The 15,691-nt window shown below is 52.6% G+C and overlaps 1 protein-coding gene across 1 annotated transcript in view; it reads right to left on the bottom strand.

Annotated features, from left to right (window-relative positions):
* LOXHD1 (lipoxygenase homology domains 1) overlaps positions 1–15,691 on the bottom strand; it is a 149,195-nt gene that overhangs the window by 22,888 nt on the left and 110,616 nt on the right. Inside the window, exons 29-34 of the mRNA XM_034995710.1 lie at positions 13,196–13,350; positions 9,245–9,454; positions 8,978–9,113; positions 6,884–7,092; positions 2,972–3,099; positions 202–319 (exon numbers count right to left, since the gene is read on the bottom strand). Coding sequence (XP_034851601.1) covers positions 202–319; positions 2,972–3,099; positions 6,884–7,092; positions 8,978–9,113; positions 9,245–9,454; positions 13,196–13,350 — 956 coding nt within the window. The remainder of the gene's footprint in view (positions 1–201; positions 320–2,971; positions 3,100–6,883; positions 7,093–8,977; positions 9,114–9,244; positions 9,455–13,195; positions 13,351–15,691) is intronic.

Here is a 15,691-nt window from a genome sequence, read left to right as displayed (position 1 = left end):
ATTATACTGACAGTGCATGCTGGACACAAATAACTAAAACTACATTCTCTGGTTAATTCACGCCAAAGGGCACACCGGATTACACAGGTCTGGTTCATGTTATAACCCTCTAAAGTGACATTTGCTCTTTAACCAGGTCCACCGACAACCCAAAAGAGAAGGAGGAAGGGCTAGGCTATGGGTGGAAGGAAGACATTTTACCCTCTCCAGGAACCACTCGGGCCGGCAGCCCAGGCCATCAATTCGGATCCGCATCTTGGTGAATGGAGCAATGTCCAGAATCTCCATGATGAAGGTGTCATTCTGCTCCCGCTCAAATCTGGGGGAAGAGAGTAAGGGCATGAAGTGAGGATGCTGGCTACAGTGAGGAGGGAAGGGGAGGCTCCCGGTGACTCCCCAATAGTCTGTCTCTTGCACCCCAGATGTGTTCCTGAAAGACTGGGTGAAGTGTGTTTGGCTGATAGCAATGACCCTGAATCAGACTCTGGGTCCTAATCTCATTCTGCTAGCCACCTAGAGCAGTCCAAGCTTCTCTCTGGGACTTGGTTTCCTCATCCTTAGTCTGGGGGAAATGATACTGGCCCTGCAATCTCATAAACCTGTCAGGAGAACCAAATGAATGTGACATCAACTTAAAATGTAAAAGGAATTCCATACCTGCAAAGCTTCAGATGAGATTCTAGGAGTGACAGGGCTGCCACGAATGGTGGGGCAGGTTGTACACTGCTCAACTCTAGATGGTACCATTTACATTTTTCTATACACAATCTGCAAAACTAAATGCAGTGGCCTGAGATTAGGTAATGCTACCAATAACTAGTAAATGGCAGGCAAATCGAAGGTAACATTACTTTTGTTGCTATTACTATTTTTCTGCTGAATGACCTCATCATCTCAGAGGTGCTCTATCTTGATGTCTTACTGCTCTTCCTACAGGGCTACATGTATAATGCAACCTTTAGTGCTGATTGCTTGACTGCCGACTGATCCCAGATGATGCTGCTGATAAGCCGTTGGGGGTAATGCAAGTGGCACTGAAGATAGAGCGCTGCATGGCAATTGTGCTTCCTTGTATACAAGACATGTTTAAAAACAGAGGCCACAGCCAGCGGGGGCTGGGACTGAAAACGCTGCAAACCAAGAACTACTCCTTGTCTTAGAGGCAGTGGTGGAACAGAGGCCTAATCCTTTTTAATAACTTACTCGTGTATTTTATGATGATTAGAAGTGAAAACATTCTCCCAGAAGTCTGCCCTAAATCCCTCCTGTTCTAATTTAAGCCCTGCCTGTCCTGGCCCTGTGGAAACTAGAAGGAGGTGTTCACAAGTTCCCTTGTCGAGCTCATATCACATACTGAGATTCTCTCAATCTTTCAACTAGTTGATTCCTCACTAGGTGTATAATTTTGCAGATCTAGGGAACTTTAGAATTCTTTGCTTTGTGTTTCTCTTTAATTTTCACCCTTTGAATTTACCCAAGTATTCCCATTTTATGGAGATTTTTTGGTGGGGCAGGTATAAAAGGGAGAAAGAAATAAGCTTTTCTTCTAGAAGACTAAAGAGTGGATGACTCTGTCCCCTCACCCTTTATTACAGGCTAGACCCCCAATTACACCTGGATGGACCTCCTTTTCTCAGGGTAAAAGGCCCGCATCCAAAGCAAAAGCCCCTCCATGGCCCTTTATCCCTCCACAACTCACTACCCACATCTTTCCTGCTGCCCCAGACCCCCTCAAGACACCTCAGCTGACACGCAGGAAGGCTCCTGCATTGAGGGGCCACCTTGGGAGAGGCTGTCAGCCTCTGATCCACATCCCCTTGCCTCTGGCTCAGAAAAACAGGGCTGCCAAAGTGGTCCAGAGTTTGCTCTGCTCATCTGCTCAGAGGAGCCTCTACTCAGCAACTGAAGAGGTGGTGTTTGGGGAGGCAACTTTTGGCTGCCCCTCAATCCTCTCCTGTTCTGGTTTCCTTCTGTTCCCTGCCCCCCCACAAAAGGCTGTCCTTGGGAAAGGGCCTAGTACCCACTCGCTCACTGGGGCAGTAGAACCTCATACATAAGACTAGGGACCCCAGCTGCAGCTCCCAGTGCCACAGCCTGCTGGTCATGTGACCTTCGACAGCATGACTTCACCTTGCTGTGTCTCAGTTTTCTCTTATCAAAAAGGGATGATAAAAACGATCCTCATAGAGCCACAGGGAGGACGAGCTGCGTCAATACACTCAGTGGGCTTAGAGAAATGCCGGGCACGCGGTAAGGTCACTCCAGTGTTCACGCTGTTGCTGCGGTTCCCCAGGTGTTGAGCTGTGTGGGTTCGGGCATCTTCTGGTTATACTCGGTCTCCTGTGTCTGAGACAGTGCCTACCACATACTAGGGGTTCAATCCTTTTTTAATATTAAAAAAATTCTTTTGGCTTTTTATTTTGCAATAATTTTAGACTTGTAGGAGAGTTGCAAAAATAGAACAGAGTTTCTGTGTTCTCTTCACTCAGCTTCCCCTAATGTAAACATCTTACATCACCATGGTACAGGGAACCAAAGCAGGAGATTCACAAGGATACAATGCTATCAACTAATATACGGGCCTTACAATAAACATTTTTAAGTGATGGAGGGAGGGAAGGAGGGATGGAAGGATGGAAGGATACAGGGAAGAAGGGAGGGAAGGAAGGAAGGCAGGAAGGCAGGAAGGCAGGAAGGAAGGAGCATGCTCTGGGCTGAGGTGATCAAGGAAGGCTTCCTGGAGGAGGTAGATTTGAGCTGGCCCCTGGAAGAGAAAGGTCCTGAGACAGAAGAGAATGGATGAAGGGCATTCCAGGAGGGAGGAATCACATGAATAAAGCTGTGGAGGCTAGAAGGCCCTAAGGAATGAGGGGAGAGAGTGAGGGAAGCAGTCTGATTGAGGCAGGGTGGGATTAGAGGCTGGGGGACTGGATGTGCAGAGGGGCGAGGGGCAGAGGCCGTCCCTGGATACCTGGCTTTCTTTTTGTCCAGCTTCACTTCCTCTGTGCTGCCATTGATGCCGTAGAGGGTCATGAAGATGTTGGAGTCAGTACCACCGCCGACCACGTCACCCGTCCACACTGTCATCTCATAGAGCACCTGCCAGGAGAGGGATGCGGGCCCTGAGCCTTGGCCTGCCTCACTCTCCCCAGGGCAAGACGTCCTCTAAGCCCTGTGGCTCTGAAAAGAGCCCTTCCCCTAATCAACTGCTAATGCCTGGAGAACATGAGTCGGGCCTTGTCCCTCTGTGTCCTTGGCCATGTCCAGTCTGGTGCTAGAGAGGAGTTCAGTCTCTGACAGAGAACACGTGTGCACCAAAAGCACGACTGAAAGCCCCCAAATTCCCCAATTTGTCAACCAAACCCCAGCCTGAGCTCATGCAATTGAGCAGCACGGGGTGGCAGGACAGTGGCTTTTGGAGTCATCCAGCACGCCACTTGTTCCCCGGGCCTGCCACCAGCCAGCTGTCGAACTTGGGCAGGCCCCACACCCTGGCCAGGCTCTGCTTCCTCCCCTGAGAAACAGGGATAGACGTCTGGTGGAGCGAGGGCTGCAGACCGTTCGGCAGTGCACTGGGAGCCCATGCTGGGCCTGCCACGTGCTGTGGGTCAGCAAGCACAGCCCCAGGTCCATCCCCACATCAGGCACAGCCAGCATACGCCGTGAGCGCCCGTGAGCAGTGACATTTGGAGGACACGCACTGATTCCATGATTTGCTCTTCAGGTTGGGATTTTGCCTTTTTGCCTGAGGTTTGTTCCAAAGAGGAAGTGTTCGTCTGTCTCCACCGGAGGGGGAGGGGGCAGCCTGCTCTTCCCTGCACGGTGCCCTCACTGGTTCTTTCTCCAGAGGCAGCCTGTGTGGCAAGAGGGGCCACCTTTACCTGTGCTCTGGAGCATCCTCTGGCTTCTTACTCCATTCCCTCTTGCCAGGTGCCCAACGACTAGCATAGGTCTCGATGGCTCAGGAGAGGTTTGCACACTTGGCCACGGAAATGCCAGGCTGACCATCTCCTCTGAACCCAGCTGGCCCTTCCCTTCTCCTGAGACTGCAGCACTGCATTCTCACCCGGTCCCCACTAGCCAGAAGCCCTCGAACTCAGAACCCAAGTTATTTGTCACAGTGATCATGTTCCCGACATTGTGCGGGTTGGGTGCTGGGTGCTTTTCAATCAGCATCTAGGATCTTTGCCATGATACTATGAGGTTACGAGTGGTCTTTGCAGGCCTGGCCCAGAGGACAAGTCCAGTACTTGTTTGCCAAGGTAATGATTGAAGAGCCTCTTACTTTATCAGGAAGATCCTCTCAGACCTTAACAGGGTATCGTGGTGGCAGCAGGAGCTCTTGGGAATGAAGGCAGGAGCCTGACACTTTTTTGCTCTTATTCAGACAGGCATGAAAAATAGAAAGATCAAAATGAGTACTTTGGTGACCCCATCGAGACTGGCCCCTTAAGGCTAGTCCCTCCAGACTGCCGTGCTCTCTGGGCCCATCTTTCTCTCCTTTACACAGAGATGTCTCTTTTTAGGTAATAGGTTGTTTCCAGAAAGAGACACAGAAATGGAGCTTTTGTAATTCTGGTCTGATATCTCCTGGGGAGATGGCCAGTCCAAAGAAGCCTGTGGTTCTTTGCAAAGTGATAAACCTGTGTTCTTTTGTAACATGAATAATAGGGGCGTGGGTCTGCATTTCCACAGACTAAAGGGCTCGGGGGAGATACAGCTGTACTGAGTGGGGTGTGCATGTGGCGGGGGGGGGGGGCGGTGACATGCACGCAGACACACTCACGCCCACATGCATGCTGGGAACTGGGTCAGGACAGAGGTCCCTGGATGAACTGTGTGCTCACCCACACCATCCGTCTAGCCACAGATGGAGATGTCTGGGTAAGTTGTGGGGGGAGTGTATCTATGCTATAGAAAGTTCTGTTTTCTGGCTCTCAAGCAGGGGAAGGGCAGGCATCCATACTCCTGCCTGTCAAGGTTCTCAGAGCCCCAAACTCAGCCCTTCCTTCTGTTTCCATATACAATATAAGCAAGGCACACTCAGGTCCAGGGTGATTTCTTCTTATCTTTGTGGGACACCTTCTGACCTAAATCTATAGCCCATTGGTTTGGATTCAGGAACAGAGATGAGGGCTGGAGCATCCTGTTGACCCCACAGCTTTTCGGAGGGAAAGAGAAGCCTGTAGGGTCGCATGAACCAGGGCCATCTGAGCCACCAACTGGCCATGTATCCTTGGGCCCAGCACTCAGGCACCCAGCACTGACTTGTGAGTTCACACAACTTTGCCCCAGGTCATTTGACCAGTTAGAGGTAGAGCCAGGACAGGAGCTCAGAGCTCCTGCCCTAAAGAGGGTCTCGTGCAGGCAGCTCTCACTGTACTGCAAGACTCCGAGGCACATGGTATCCCAAATGCTATCTTGCCCCACCACTGTCCTTGGGTGTTGAGGGAGACTTTAGAGAAAAAAAAAAACAACAAAAAAACCCAACTCTGCACATCTACGCAGAGCTTGCAAAACTCTTCATAGACTGTTCATGATTTCATTTGTTCTCATCAAGATCTTACCTGGAACAGGATGGAAAGCATTATTTCCATGGACTGTATGAGAAGACCAAGGCGATTTGGCCGAGGTCACATAGCAGCAGACCCAAAGAGACTCGAGTCTCTTGGCTCTTAGCAAAGTGTGTCTGGCTGGTATACCAGGTTGCAGCCCCTGCCAGTGGCCCAGCGATGAGTCGCCTGCTTCCCTCACTTCTGCTCTCCCCCCACACCCTGCACAGCCCTCGCCATGACATATGCACACCCAGGCCCCTCTCTATACCTTCTTCCCAATATTCACCACCATGGCATCCAGGAGGTCGAAGACGCGGGAGGTGACACCGTCGCCTCGGTCCTTGGCAAGCCAGCAGTTGCAGCGCAACGTGTACTTGGTACCCTGGGTAGGCACAGCCAGACAGAGCTCCTCCACCAGCCAGCAGCTCTCGGGGGAGGCCCCATCGTGGCCCAGCTGGGAGGGGACACACCAGGGCCGTGAGGGTCTGGGTAAAACTGGGAAGGAAGCCCTCGCCACTCAGCCTCCCCTTCCCTGTTCTGCACCCTCCTTCCTCAGTGCTTCCTCCTAATATGCTCTGCGCACCATGACCCAGGTCCCTCCCATGGAGGTGAGGAGGTTTTGCAGATGAAATAGACGTCTCTAATCAGATGATTTTGAGTTCATCAAAAGATTATTCTGGGTGGGCCTCACCTAATCAGGCAAGCCCTTTAAGAGAGGGTCCAGATGTCAGAGATGGGAGAAGTCAGAGAGATTTGAAGCAGAAGAGATCATGTCTTATTGGCCTTGACAAAACAGCCATGTTGTGGAGAAGGTCACATGACAGGGGAGGCCTGCAGCCTCTGGGAATTGGCGGCCCCAGTCTTACAACTGCAAGGAAATGGATTCTGCCAAAGACCAGTGACCTCGGAAGAGGACCCCCAGCCTCAGAGGAGACCACAGCCCTAGCAGCAACTTGATTTCAGCCCAGTGAGACCTTGGAAGAGGACCCAGCTAACTTACATCTGGACTCCTGACCCGGGAAACTGGGAAATAATATATCTATGTGATCTTACGCTAAGTTTGTGGTAATTTGTTACATAGCAACAGAAAACTAACACACCAGGCATCCCCATTAGGTGGGTGGAAAACGGAGACCTGGCAGGGCAGTGGCTCATTCAAGGTCACCTAGTTGATGGCAGAGGCCAGGGGACCTTCCCTCATGACCTGGTCTGAGGTGGGGTTCCAACTCAGTTACTCTGCCTGCCCTCTACACCTCCACCTGCTATGTCCTGGTCAGCTCCTTCCTTCCCTGGGGGTGGGCACCATCCCAGCACCTGGGGGCCAGCACCTCTATTTTCTTGATGATGCCCACATCCAAGCCTGCAACATAGAACTCCTCCACGGAGCCACAGCTGAAGCCCTTCTTCCCCCGGGGGAAGTCCAGCCAGATGCGGTTACTGCGCTCATCATCCTCCCCAATGAGTAAGATGAAGGCCCGGCTGTCGGTGGCCGCATCCTTGTGCTTCCCGGTGGTGACCGACACATGGTAGGGAATCACTGCAAGAGATTATGGGACCAAGTGGACACGGGTAGGCTCATAGACTTGGAAATGACTTTTGGAGAGCACAGATCTCAGCTCCCTGCCTCTGGGACAAAGTGAAACAGAACTTTCCAGACTGGTGAATGATCTATGGTGAGCATCTACTCTCCAGGGAATGAGAGATCGTTATCACCCAAGTGAAGATCATCCTAAAAGAGCATCCTTGCCACTTCTAAAAGCCCTGCTGACCAATGATCTCAGTTGCACCTAGCACTCCCATGTGAAGTAGAGCAAAACCAATAGCCTTTCTGTAGTCAGCAAAAATAAGGTTGGAAGAAACAAGGTCTCACGGAAAGTAGGAATTTGGGGAAGAAAAATAAAATAGTATTATATGTATAACATGGTAAATGAAAGCTCTAGAAGGCATCCATTTCTAAAACAGACCAGATTAATCAGTATAAAACCTTGCTCGGGTAGTGCAGCGCAGAGTTCTAATTGCCCAGCAAATATCCATTCTTCTTGCAGCTAGGGGTGCTTCATAAAATGTAAGCAGATATTGTTGGGTGGGTTTCCGGGGACATTTCTGACTCAGCTGGGAGGAGCACCCTTTTGCCCCTTATCCTTCCATTCGTTCTGCTTGGAATGTGGATGCGATGGCTGGAGCTCCAGCAGTCATCTAGGAACCATGGACAACCTTTAGGATGGAAGTCCCTGACTTCACTGGAACCTGCTGTATCAGTCCCAGTTGCCTACCTTTGAACTTTTATGTGAGAGAAAGGAAAAATCCCTCATTTGTTTAAGCCGCTATCTTGTCTCGGTCACTTACAGTTACCGATACAAATTGGAAACCCTTTTCTGGGATCATCTTCCTCAATATCTTGGGAGACAATGCTCTGGTATAGGTTATAGGTAATATGGTTATAGGTTGTGCAATTTGTATCTCTCTGAAAGTTTCCAAACTAGCCCTTCCTGGCTGGAATTACCAGCATTGTAATTCTGCACCTGCCTACAGCCTTATTTCATCTTTACAGGAGGCTTCCTTGGCCTTTCACAGTTGATCATAGTGCTTAATTCAGGAGAAGCACTTTCTTGTGGGTCCTGTCATTTATTCACAGAGTGAAAAGGTAGAATATAAAATGATTGACTCTCTCTGCCCAGCCCCAGAGACACCCCCCGCCCCCAACGTGGTCTCCTGGAGGGGAATAGAGTGGTTGTCACGCTCTATACTTAAGACAGCTGAACAGATAGGCGGTGGCCTTAAATGTCAGATAAACAAACACAGAACTGCTTTATCTCAAAAATCTGGTTGGAAAAATGAGCTTGTCGGGGCATTACAATATTGTTTTATGGAGGAGGGAAGAATTGAGGCCAAAAGAGTGACTTGTCGAAGGCTACATATATTCTTGTGAGAACCAGAAATGGAACTTAAATCCCATGAAGCCATCTTAGGACTTTTCCCCCTTCCTCACCACATCACACACTGTGCCTTAAGTCTGCGTGGCTGAAGTCTTCCATGTGATGCTCTACTGACATGCAAGGGGATCCTCACTGTTGCTGTTGATTTCTGTCTGATGAGAACTGTCCCAGGCACTCGGGGCTGAATCTATATCCTGTGAGTCTGGGCGAGGGTAGAGTATACCATGATGCCCTCCTGGTGGGGGGTCAGTGGATTAAGGGCATCATTCCCCTAACTTCTCTTAGCCTTTGTTCCCCCTTCTGCAACAGGGCTGACGGCTGCCCTTGCAGGTTGTTGTGGGGATGGAAACAGGCGGTCTGTGTGAATTATAAAGCATTAGGTAGAAGGCAGATGATGGCGGGGCAAACGCACGGCCTGCCCGAGAATTGCTTAAACACATGTGGGGGCGCCTGCCCCTCCTCCTCTGAGCTCCCCGCCTGGCTTACCCGGGCCCTCCTGCGCGTAGCCCACCATGGGCCCCGTCACTGTGGCGATGTCCACGTCGGCCATCTTGGAGCTCAGGGCGATCTCCCAGAAGTCAGCGGGGCTACTGCAGTTGCTGCTCTGGTCCCCCGTGTACTCCTGCCCGGAAGAGCCCCGCCCCACCCACTACAGCTCTGGCACCTCCTGCCAGAGCACGAGGCACGAGGATGGGGGCGAGCCGTGGCTGAGCCAAGTCCCCCCACCCCGCACCGCCACTGCCTTCCCTGCACCTTCTCGTAGAAGAGCCTCTCGAGCCGCCCGTCTTCCTTCTTCAGGGACAGCCAGCGCCCGCACAGGAACAGGAACTCGTCCTCGTTGGTGTCATTCCAGATCTCCACCTTCTCCACATACCAGTCTGCACACCACTTGGTGTTGTCGTGGCGGAGCTTGATCTTGTAGATGACACCCAGGTCAGCAGCCTCGATGATGAACGTGTCCGCCTGGGGAGTCCAGATGTGGGGACTGGATGGGGGTGTGCCCCACCTCCGCCCACTGCAACCCTGACTGTCCGGTACCTTCTACCCCCCTCAGCTGTTGGGCTGAACAGACTTTCCTAGCTGGGAGCCCTCAAGGCACAAGTCCCTAACCCGAAGTGTTGGGTATTCCGCGGCCTCCCTTTCACAATGGCCCCGTTTTGCAGGCCTGTTCCTCCCGGGGTACACCTTGTGGATGTCCGGAAGATGGAATGTGAGTGGGTATGGGGCAGACAAGGGCGCTCAGCCTGGTCCTGGTACCTGGATGTCCTTGGTTATGTTGAGTGTCAGCATGAGTTCAGGTGGGAGGCTGGAGGGAGGAACGGGAGGGGGCTTGAAACACCCAGGGGTAAGCTGGGAGGCCTTCAGAGGAGCCACTGGACCAGGCCAGGGAGAGGAGAGAGCAGGGAGAGGCTCTGATGGAGGCCAGGCCGGGGAGAGCTCAGGGACACCATCTGAAATGCAGGTGCAGGTAGGTTTTCTGTGGGGTGTGATGTAAGGCCCTCTAGGTCCCTGATTATCCCTTCAGTAAAGGGTTGTGACCCTCCCAGGTGCTTGGATTCTTTTGGGATTGCTCAGTGAGATGTAGCGTTTTAGGCCTTGGGTGAGGTGCGGTTAAAACACAGGCTGAATGTGGCCGGCAGGAGCCTAGGGCAGGAGAATAGAGGCTGGTGGTTCTGAGTTACAGCACTTTTCTTCCAGACGATGGAAGATGTGCTGAATCGCTACAGAGTGCTGGGAACCCAGACATAAATACGATGAGGAAGCCTTTGCCCCTCCTGAGGGCCTCCCAGCCCAGGGCAGGGGGAGGAGGAGGTGGGTAATTACGGCCCATGTGCAGAAGCAGCCACCTGTCCGTGGACTAGAGGCAGGGCTGGGAAGACTCTTCAGGTGGTGGCATGAAGCTAAGGATGCGGTGGCTGGGCCTTTTGGCCCCCAGGCAGGTCGGTCTGTGGGTGGAGGAGACTGCAGGTGAGCTGTGCACAGCTGACTGGGCAGGACACAGCACTCTGACAAGTGGCTAAGATCACTAGGGCAAAAACAGGCACAGCTTATGACCCAGCAATCCCACTTCTTTGCTTCTGTCCTGAGGGGATGCCTTTTTATGTGCACAAGGATTTTTACTGCAGGATAATTTTTACAGTGGAAAGCTGGGAGCCACCTGCTGTCCAGTGCTTGGGGAATGGCTAAGTAAGCTTGGCGATATTGTGTGTAGAATGTCGTGTGTGTGGTGGTTACGAAGGACGAGCCAGTTCCATCTACACTTGAATATCCTGACATCGAAAGATTTCCAAGGTACTCCACTGTGCATTCTGTGGTGGACACTCCACACAGATTGGCCGGGTGGGACACGAAAGGTCGTGAATCCTGCAAAGGGCTCAGGCCAGATCTGGGATCGTGGAGAGCCCCTGTAGGCTGCATGACTGTCAGCTTTGGATAGGTGAAATGAGGAGGCCCCGGCGGCGGGGGCGGATAGAGCAGGGAGCCCAGGTGGTTCAATAAGCCAGGTCAGCTAAGGAAGGGCTCAGGAGCTGACAGGGCTGATCTAGGAGCCGTGCAGAAGGGAGAATCTCCAAGACCTGGCTTTGGGCTGGAAGTGGGTGGGTGGGTGCTCATGGGGGGAGGGTGGCAACAGGCACTTCTGTATTTTGGAGGAAATGGTCAGAGAAATGGAAGCCGCTAGATGCTCAGCAGTGAACTTAAAGTCACATAAACCATCCATGAGTAAACCAGAAGTAGCTCTAGCTCTTGATAGGAGGGAAGGAAGAGAAAGGGATGGGTAACAGAACAGGGCAAAGGTTTTCCTTATGATGTAACAATAGCTAAGAGAGAAAAAATCTGACTCTGAGCCCAGAAGGGAATGGATTGCATGGCTTTCATTTATAAGTTCATTCATTAATGTGCTCTACAGATATTTGCTGTGCCTACAGCCTGGCTCCGTGGATCTGGCCACAAAGAAACATGGATCTGTCAGCACGCTGCTGTCTTACAGTGCGTTCTCCACGTGTCCACCCAGGCACCACTGAAGGCAGGGGAAAGTGAGCTCTCCCATCCTCAACAACATTCAGCACTAACGAAGAGCTAAGCAGTTCAGATGTTTTAATTCAGTGAACTTCTCTTATGGTGGAAGAAACTGAGACACAGAGATGTTAAGTAACTTGCCCAAGACCACACAGCTAGTCAGTGTCAGAGCCAGGATGTGAACTCAGGTGGTCTGGCCCCAGCCACAGGTCTGACTCCTGAATGACACTGCCACATCCCAGCATATGTGAGTGAGCTTGATAATCATGTCCCCAGCATAGAGTCGGGGACACCACATGAGTCACTTTACCTCTTTGCATTCCATTTTGTCCAAAATGGTTAGGCCTCTTCTTAGCTACCTTATAAGTGCAGCAAACAATTAACATCTCATGTACGCACGCACGCGCGCGTGCGTGCATGTGTGTGAAATTATTTCTCCCTGATACAAAGTGTTCTTCCATCTCTTGTCCTGTTTGTCAGCCCAGGGGCCTCAGTAGCCATCACACTGCTATTCCCACTTCAGAAGCAGTAAACCAAGGCTAAAGGTAAATAGTTCCTATCTGGATGATGGAACAAATGAATGGGCGCCCCAGGGCCTGACTCCCCCGGGACCTCGAGGCCAGGCTGGGACTCCTTCCAGATGGCCTGGCTCATGGGTCACCAGCCAGCTGCAGACCTGCTTAGATGCCGCGGCTATCCTTGCCCCAGAGTGAATTTCCTTCTCCCAAGTAGCAAATGTTTCTGTGCCAAGGCTCACACCTAGCTGAGGGTGGGGCTTAAGGAGACCCCTGCCAAATACCCACTGGTCAATGCAGGAAACCCCCACGTGTGCATGGCCATGGGCAAGACCACAGATCGGGTTACCTTGCTCTGATCACCCTGAAGCTACAGCCTGGCCTGTGGGGAATTCTGGCAGATTTCAGTGAACAGAGAGGGAAAGAGGCTGAGGCTGAATGAAGGGGGTGAGGCAGAAAGGGCGCCGGAGACCACTGAGCCACAGTGGGAGAGGGAAGCCAAGCTGCTAGGTAGGAAGTTGGGACAGATGCCTTCCTTTTCCTAAAACCACAGTATGTCACAGCCCTTTGCCTAACAGAGGCTTTTCTTGGCACCCCAATAGATAGTCCAGGTCCAAGTGGACTCCAGTTGGGGCAATGGGGTACTTGCCTGCTCCTCTGATCCCTCCGCGGCTCCCATGGGCCTCAGTGCTGCCCAGAGCTCTGCTCAGCACAGCTTAGCCCATTCACATCAGGCTCCTCATTTTATAGATGAGGAAACCAAATCCAGAGAGGGTCAACCAGATCAGGAGCTGATGGTAGGAGCAGGCCTCCAGCCCCGGAGATGGGGCAGTTCCTGCCACTCTGGTGACCCGCCCACAGTGAGCTGACTTTTCTGATGATGACTTCCCCTGACCCCCCAGACAGCCAGCAACCTGGGGTTCAAACAGGCCTCAGACAAGCCCCACCTTCTGCTCTACCTCCACCCCAGATCAGGACCCAGGGCCCACGCACAGGCTCAGAGAGGGGACCAGCCACTCTGCAGGGGGAAGCGCCAAGGGTAAATGCCCACACGAGGGAGCATGACACCGCACAAGGTTCACGGACAGCCTCTGGCACCAAGAGGAGCTGACCCCAGACCACTGGACCCAGGAGGGGAGGGGAAGGGGTAAACTCTGTGTGCCCCACGTACCGTTCCTTTCTCGAACTTGTTGGTACGGTTCTCTGACTTGCCAAGGTACCGCTCCCCGGTGTCCCCCAGATCTCCATAGATGGTGATGTAGACCTTGGCGTCGGTCCCTGCCCCGGGAACATTTCCTGTGAAGATCTGCACCGAGTACAGCACAACTGGGCGGGTAGTCAGACCGACGGACAGACAGATGGACAGACATAGGGAAGAAAAGAATGGCATTGCTTTAGGATGGAGGGAACTGGATTTGTAGGAGGTATTAAGCTTCTGGCCTGGGGCCCCGAGGAGGAATTAGCATCTGCCTTTCATTTGTTCACTTGTGCACATTCTGCTACAAATCTGCAAGGATTCACCGGCGGGGGGGCAGGGGATGTCTGCCCACCCGATCTGGACACGGGTGGCCTCTAAGACCTGGAGGATGGAGGCTTCTCCCAGCAGCTCTCAAACCATCCACCCATCTAGCTGCCTGCGCTTCGGGGGGGGGGGGGGGGGGGGGGGTGCGGGGAGAGGCAGGAGACGGCCCAACATGTATGTGTGCTGTGGTCACTACATCTACCTGCCCTGACATGCGACAATAATATGCCTTCCCGTTTGGGGGTGCCCAGGGCCCACACCAGTTGCTTCTAAATGGTCTTCGGAAAAAAAATCAGGTATTTTTTTGAAAGTATAGCTTCCGCATAGTGTCCATGTCCTTATTTTTATTTATTCTTCAGCAGGTGCCATGCGGCACCTGCCCCCCAGTGACCACCACCCTCTCCTTCACCCGCTGTGGCCTGTGGCAAGGGTTCTGTGAATGCTGGTGTGACAGTTATTAAAAATTATTAAGGAAAATAAAAACAAACGCGGTCTTGTCTTTGTTTTGCTGCTGTGGGCTCATCAAGGAAGAATAAGGTATCTCCTTTTCCAACCTCCACCCCAGGCGGAAAGGCGAGCCGTGCATTTTTACAAGGCTAAGAATTCTTTGTCTCCTCTCCATATGCCTCTGTCCCAAGAGCTTTGGCATTTCAGGCCAAGAAGAGGGGACTTCGCTGGATAATCCCCAAGGAGAGGGATGGAAATTGTGGCTGTGAGGTGAAGGGCGGGAGCGGCCAGACCAGGAGGAAGGTTCGTGTCCCCAGCCTGCGAGGCGGGCGAGGGCTTGGGAGTCCCCTGGGCTGGCAGGGACCTGTACTCAGAGCCCCTAGAGGGAGATGGCTGCGGGGTTATCTGGCAACTTGAAGCAAGGAGGCCTCGTGGCCAAAGAGCGAGTCTCAGGAGGAAGCTGAAATGTTTTTGGCCACCGAGAGAAATGAGGCCTGTGTGTCCGTGGACAGCCAGCAGCCCCTGTCACCATGTGGCGGGAGGACACAGGTGTCCGTGGTACCCCCCCTGAACTAAGGGCCAGGCCCCTCCTGTGAGGCTCACGATTCTCATGAAACCCAGAAAGAGAGATTCTCCCTCCTTGTCGTGACTGAGATGGACTTTCTTCCCAACCCTTACAAGTGGGCTCAGACCACATTTAATTAAATCGAGAAAAGGAAGGTGACGTGAGTTGCTCAGACCCACGGTTATGGAACGTGTTCACACCCACCGCGTGGTTCCTATTATTTTCCTCTTTTTCCCTTGGACTCCACAGCGCTATTCTCTCCTGCTCTCCATCTGCCTCTCTGGTCGCTCCTTCTGGAGCAGCTTTATGGGTTCCTAATCTTCTTCCCGCCCCTCAGATGCCTGGTTCTGTCCACTTCCCTCAGTTCCCCTCCTGCACACCCTGGCGTGGACTCCGTGAGTTCCCCAAGTCTGTATCTCCAACCCAGTTCCCTCCTGTGCTCTGGATCCACTGCCCTGTCACCTAGGGGACATGTCCACCTTGACTAGATGTCACAAACTCACCTGCAAACCTGAACTCTGCAAGCCCCTTTCCAAACCTTCTCCCCACCCACCCTCCCTGCCCAGCACTCTGCTCTGCAGAACTCCACGGTGCCCTGTGAGTCTGCTCTCAGGGGCCTGTCCGCACCCAGGCCAGGAAACAGGACTAGTCACACTGCCCTACACCCCTGCCTCGCTCAGCTCAGTGCAACATCTGTCAGCCTTTCGTGTGTTGCATTAATAAATAAAATCTCCTCTTTGGTGTTTAAGAGTCAACATTACCCAGATCTGTCTGGCTCATACTGACAGGAGGTGACATTAGGAATCTTGTCACAGTTTAGACACAACAATGGACTGTCCTCCCTTGCATGTTTTCTCCCCAGTCACTTCCTGGCTGTACGTTCAGCCCTGCTCCACACTGATGTAGGACCTTTTCTAGGAGCCCTTGCCCCAGAGTGGGGCGCTGTGTCACCAGGGGCTGTGGCTGAATGGCCCTCCTTCTCCCCCTCCTTCACCCCCCACTGCTCTTTCCAGGCCTTGGGGAATGGAAAACTGATTCAGCTTCTGGGTGCTGAGCAATGCAGTGGTGCAGACAAATCCGGCTATTTCTGGATCCTCCTCCCTCCCTGTCCCACCCAAGCCACACAGCTCTCA

Source organism: Mirounga leonina, unplaced genomic scaffold (assembly GCF_011800145.1).
Source record: "Mirounga leonina isolate KUSES-001 unplaced genomic scaffold, KU_Mleo_1.0 Mir_93, whole genome shotgun sequence".
In the NCBI taxonomy this organism is placed as follows: domain Eukaryota; kingdom Metazoa; phylum Chordata; class Mammalia; order Carnivora; family Phocidae; genus Mirounga; species Mirounga leonina.
The sequence above is the reverse complement of the archived record's forward strand: the minus strand, read 5'-3'. Positions and strand labels throughout refer to the sequence as shown.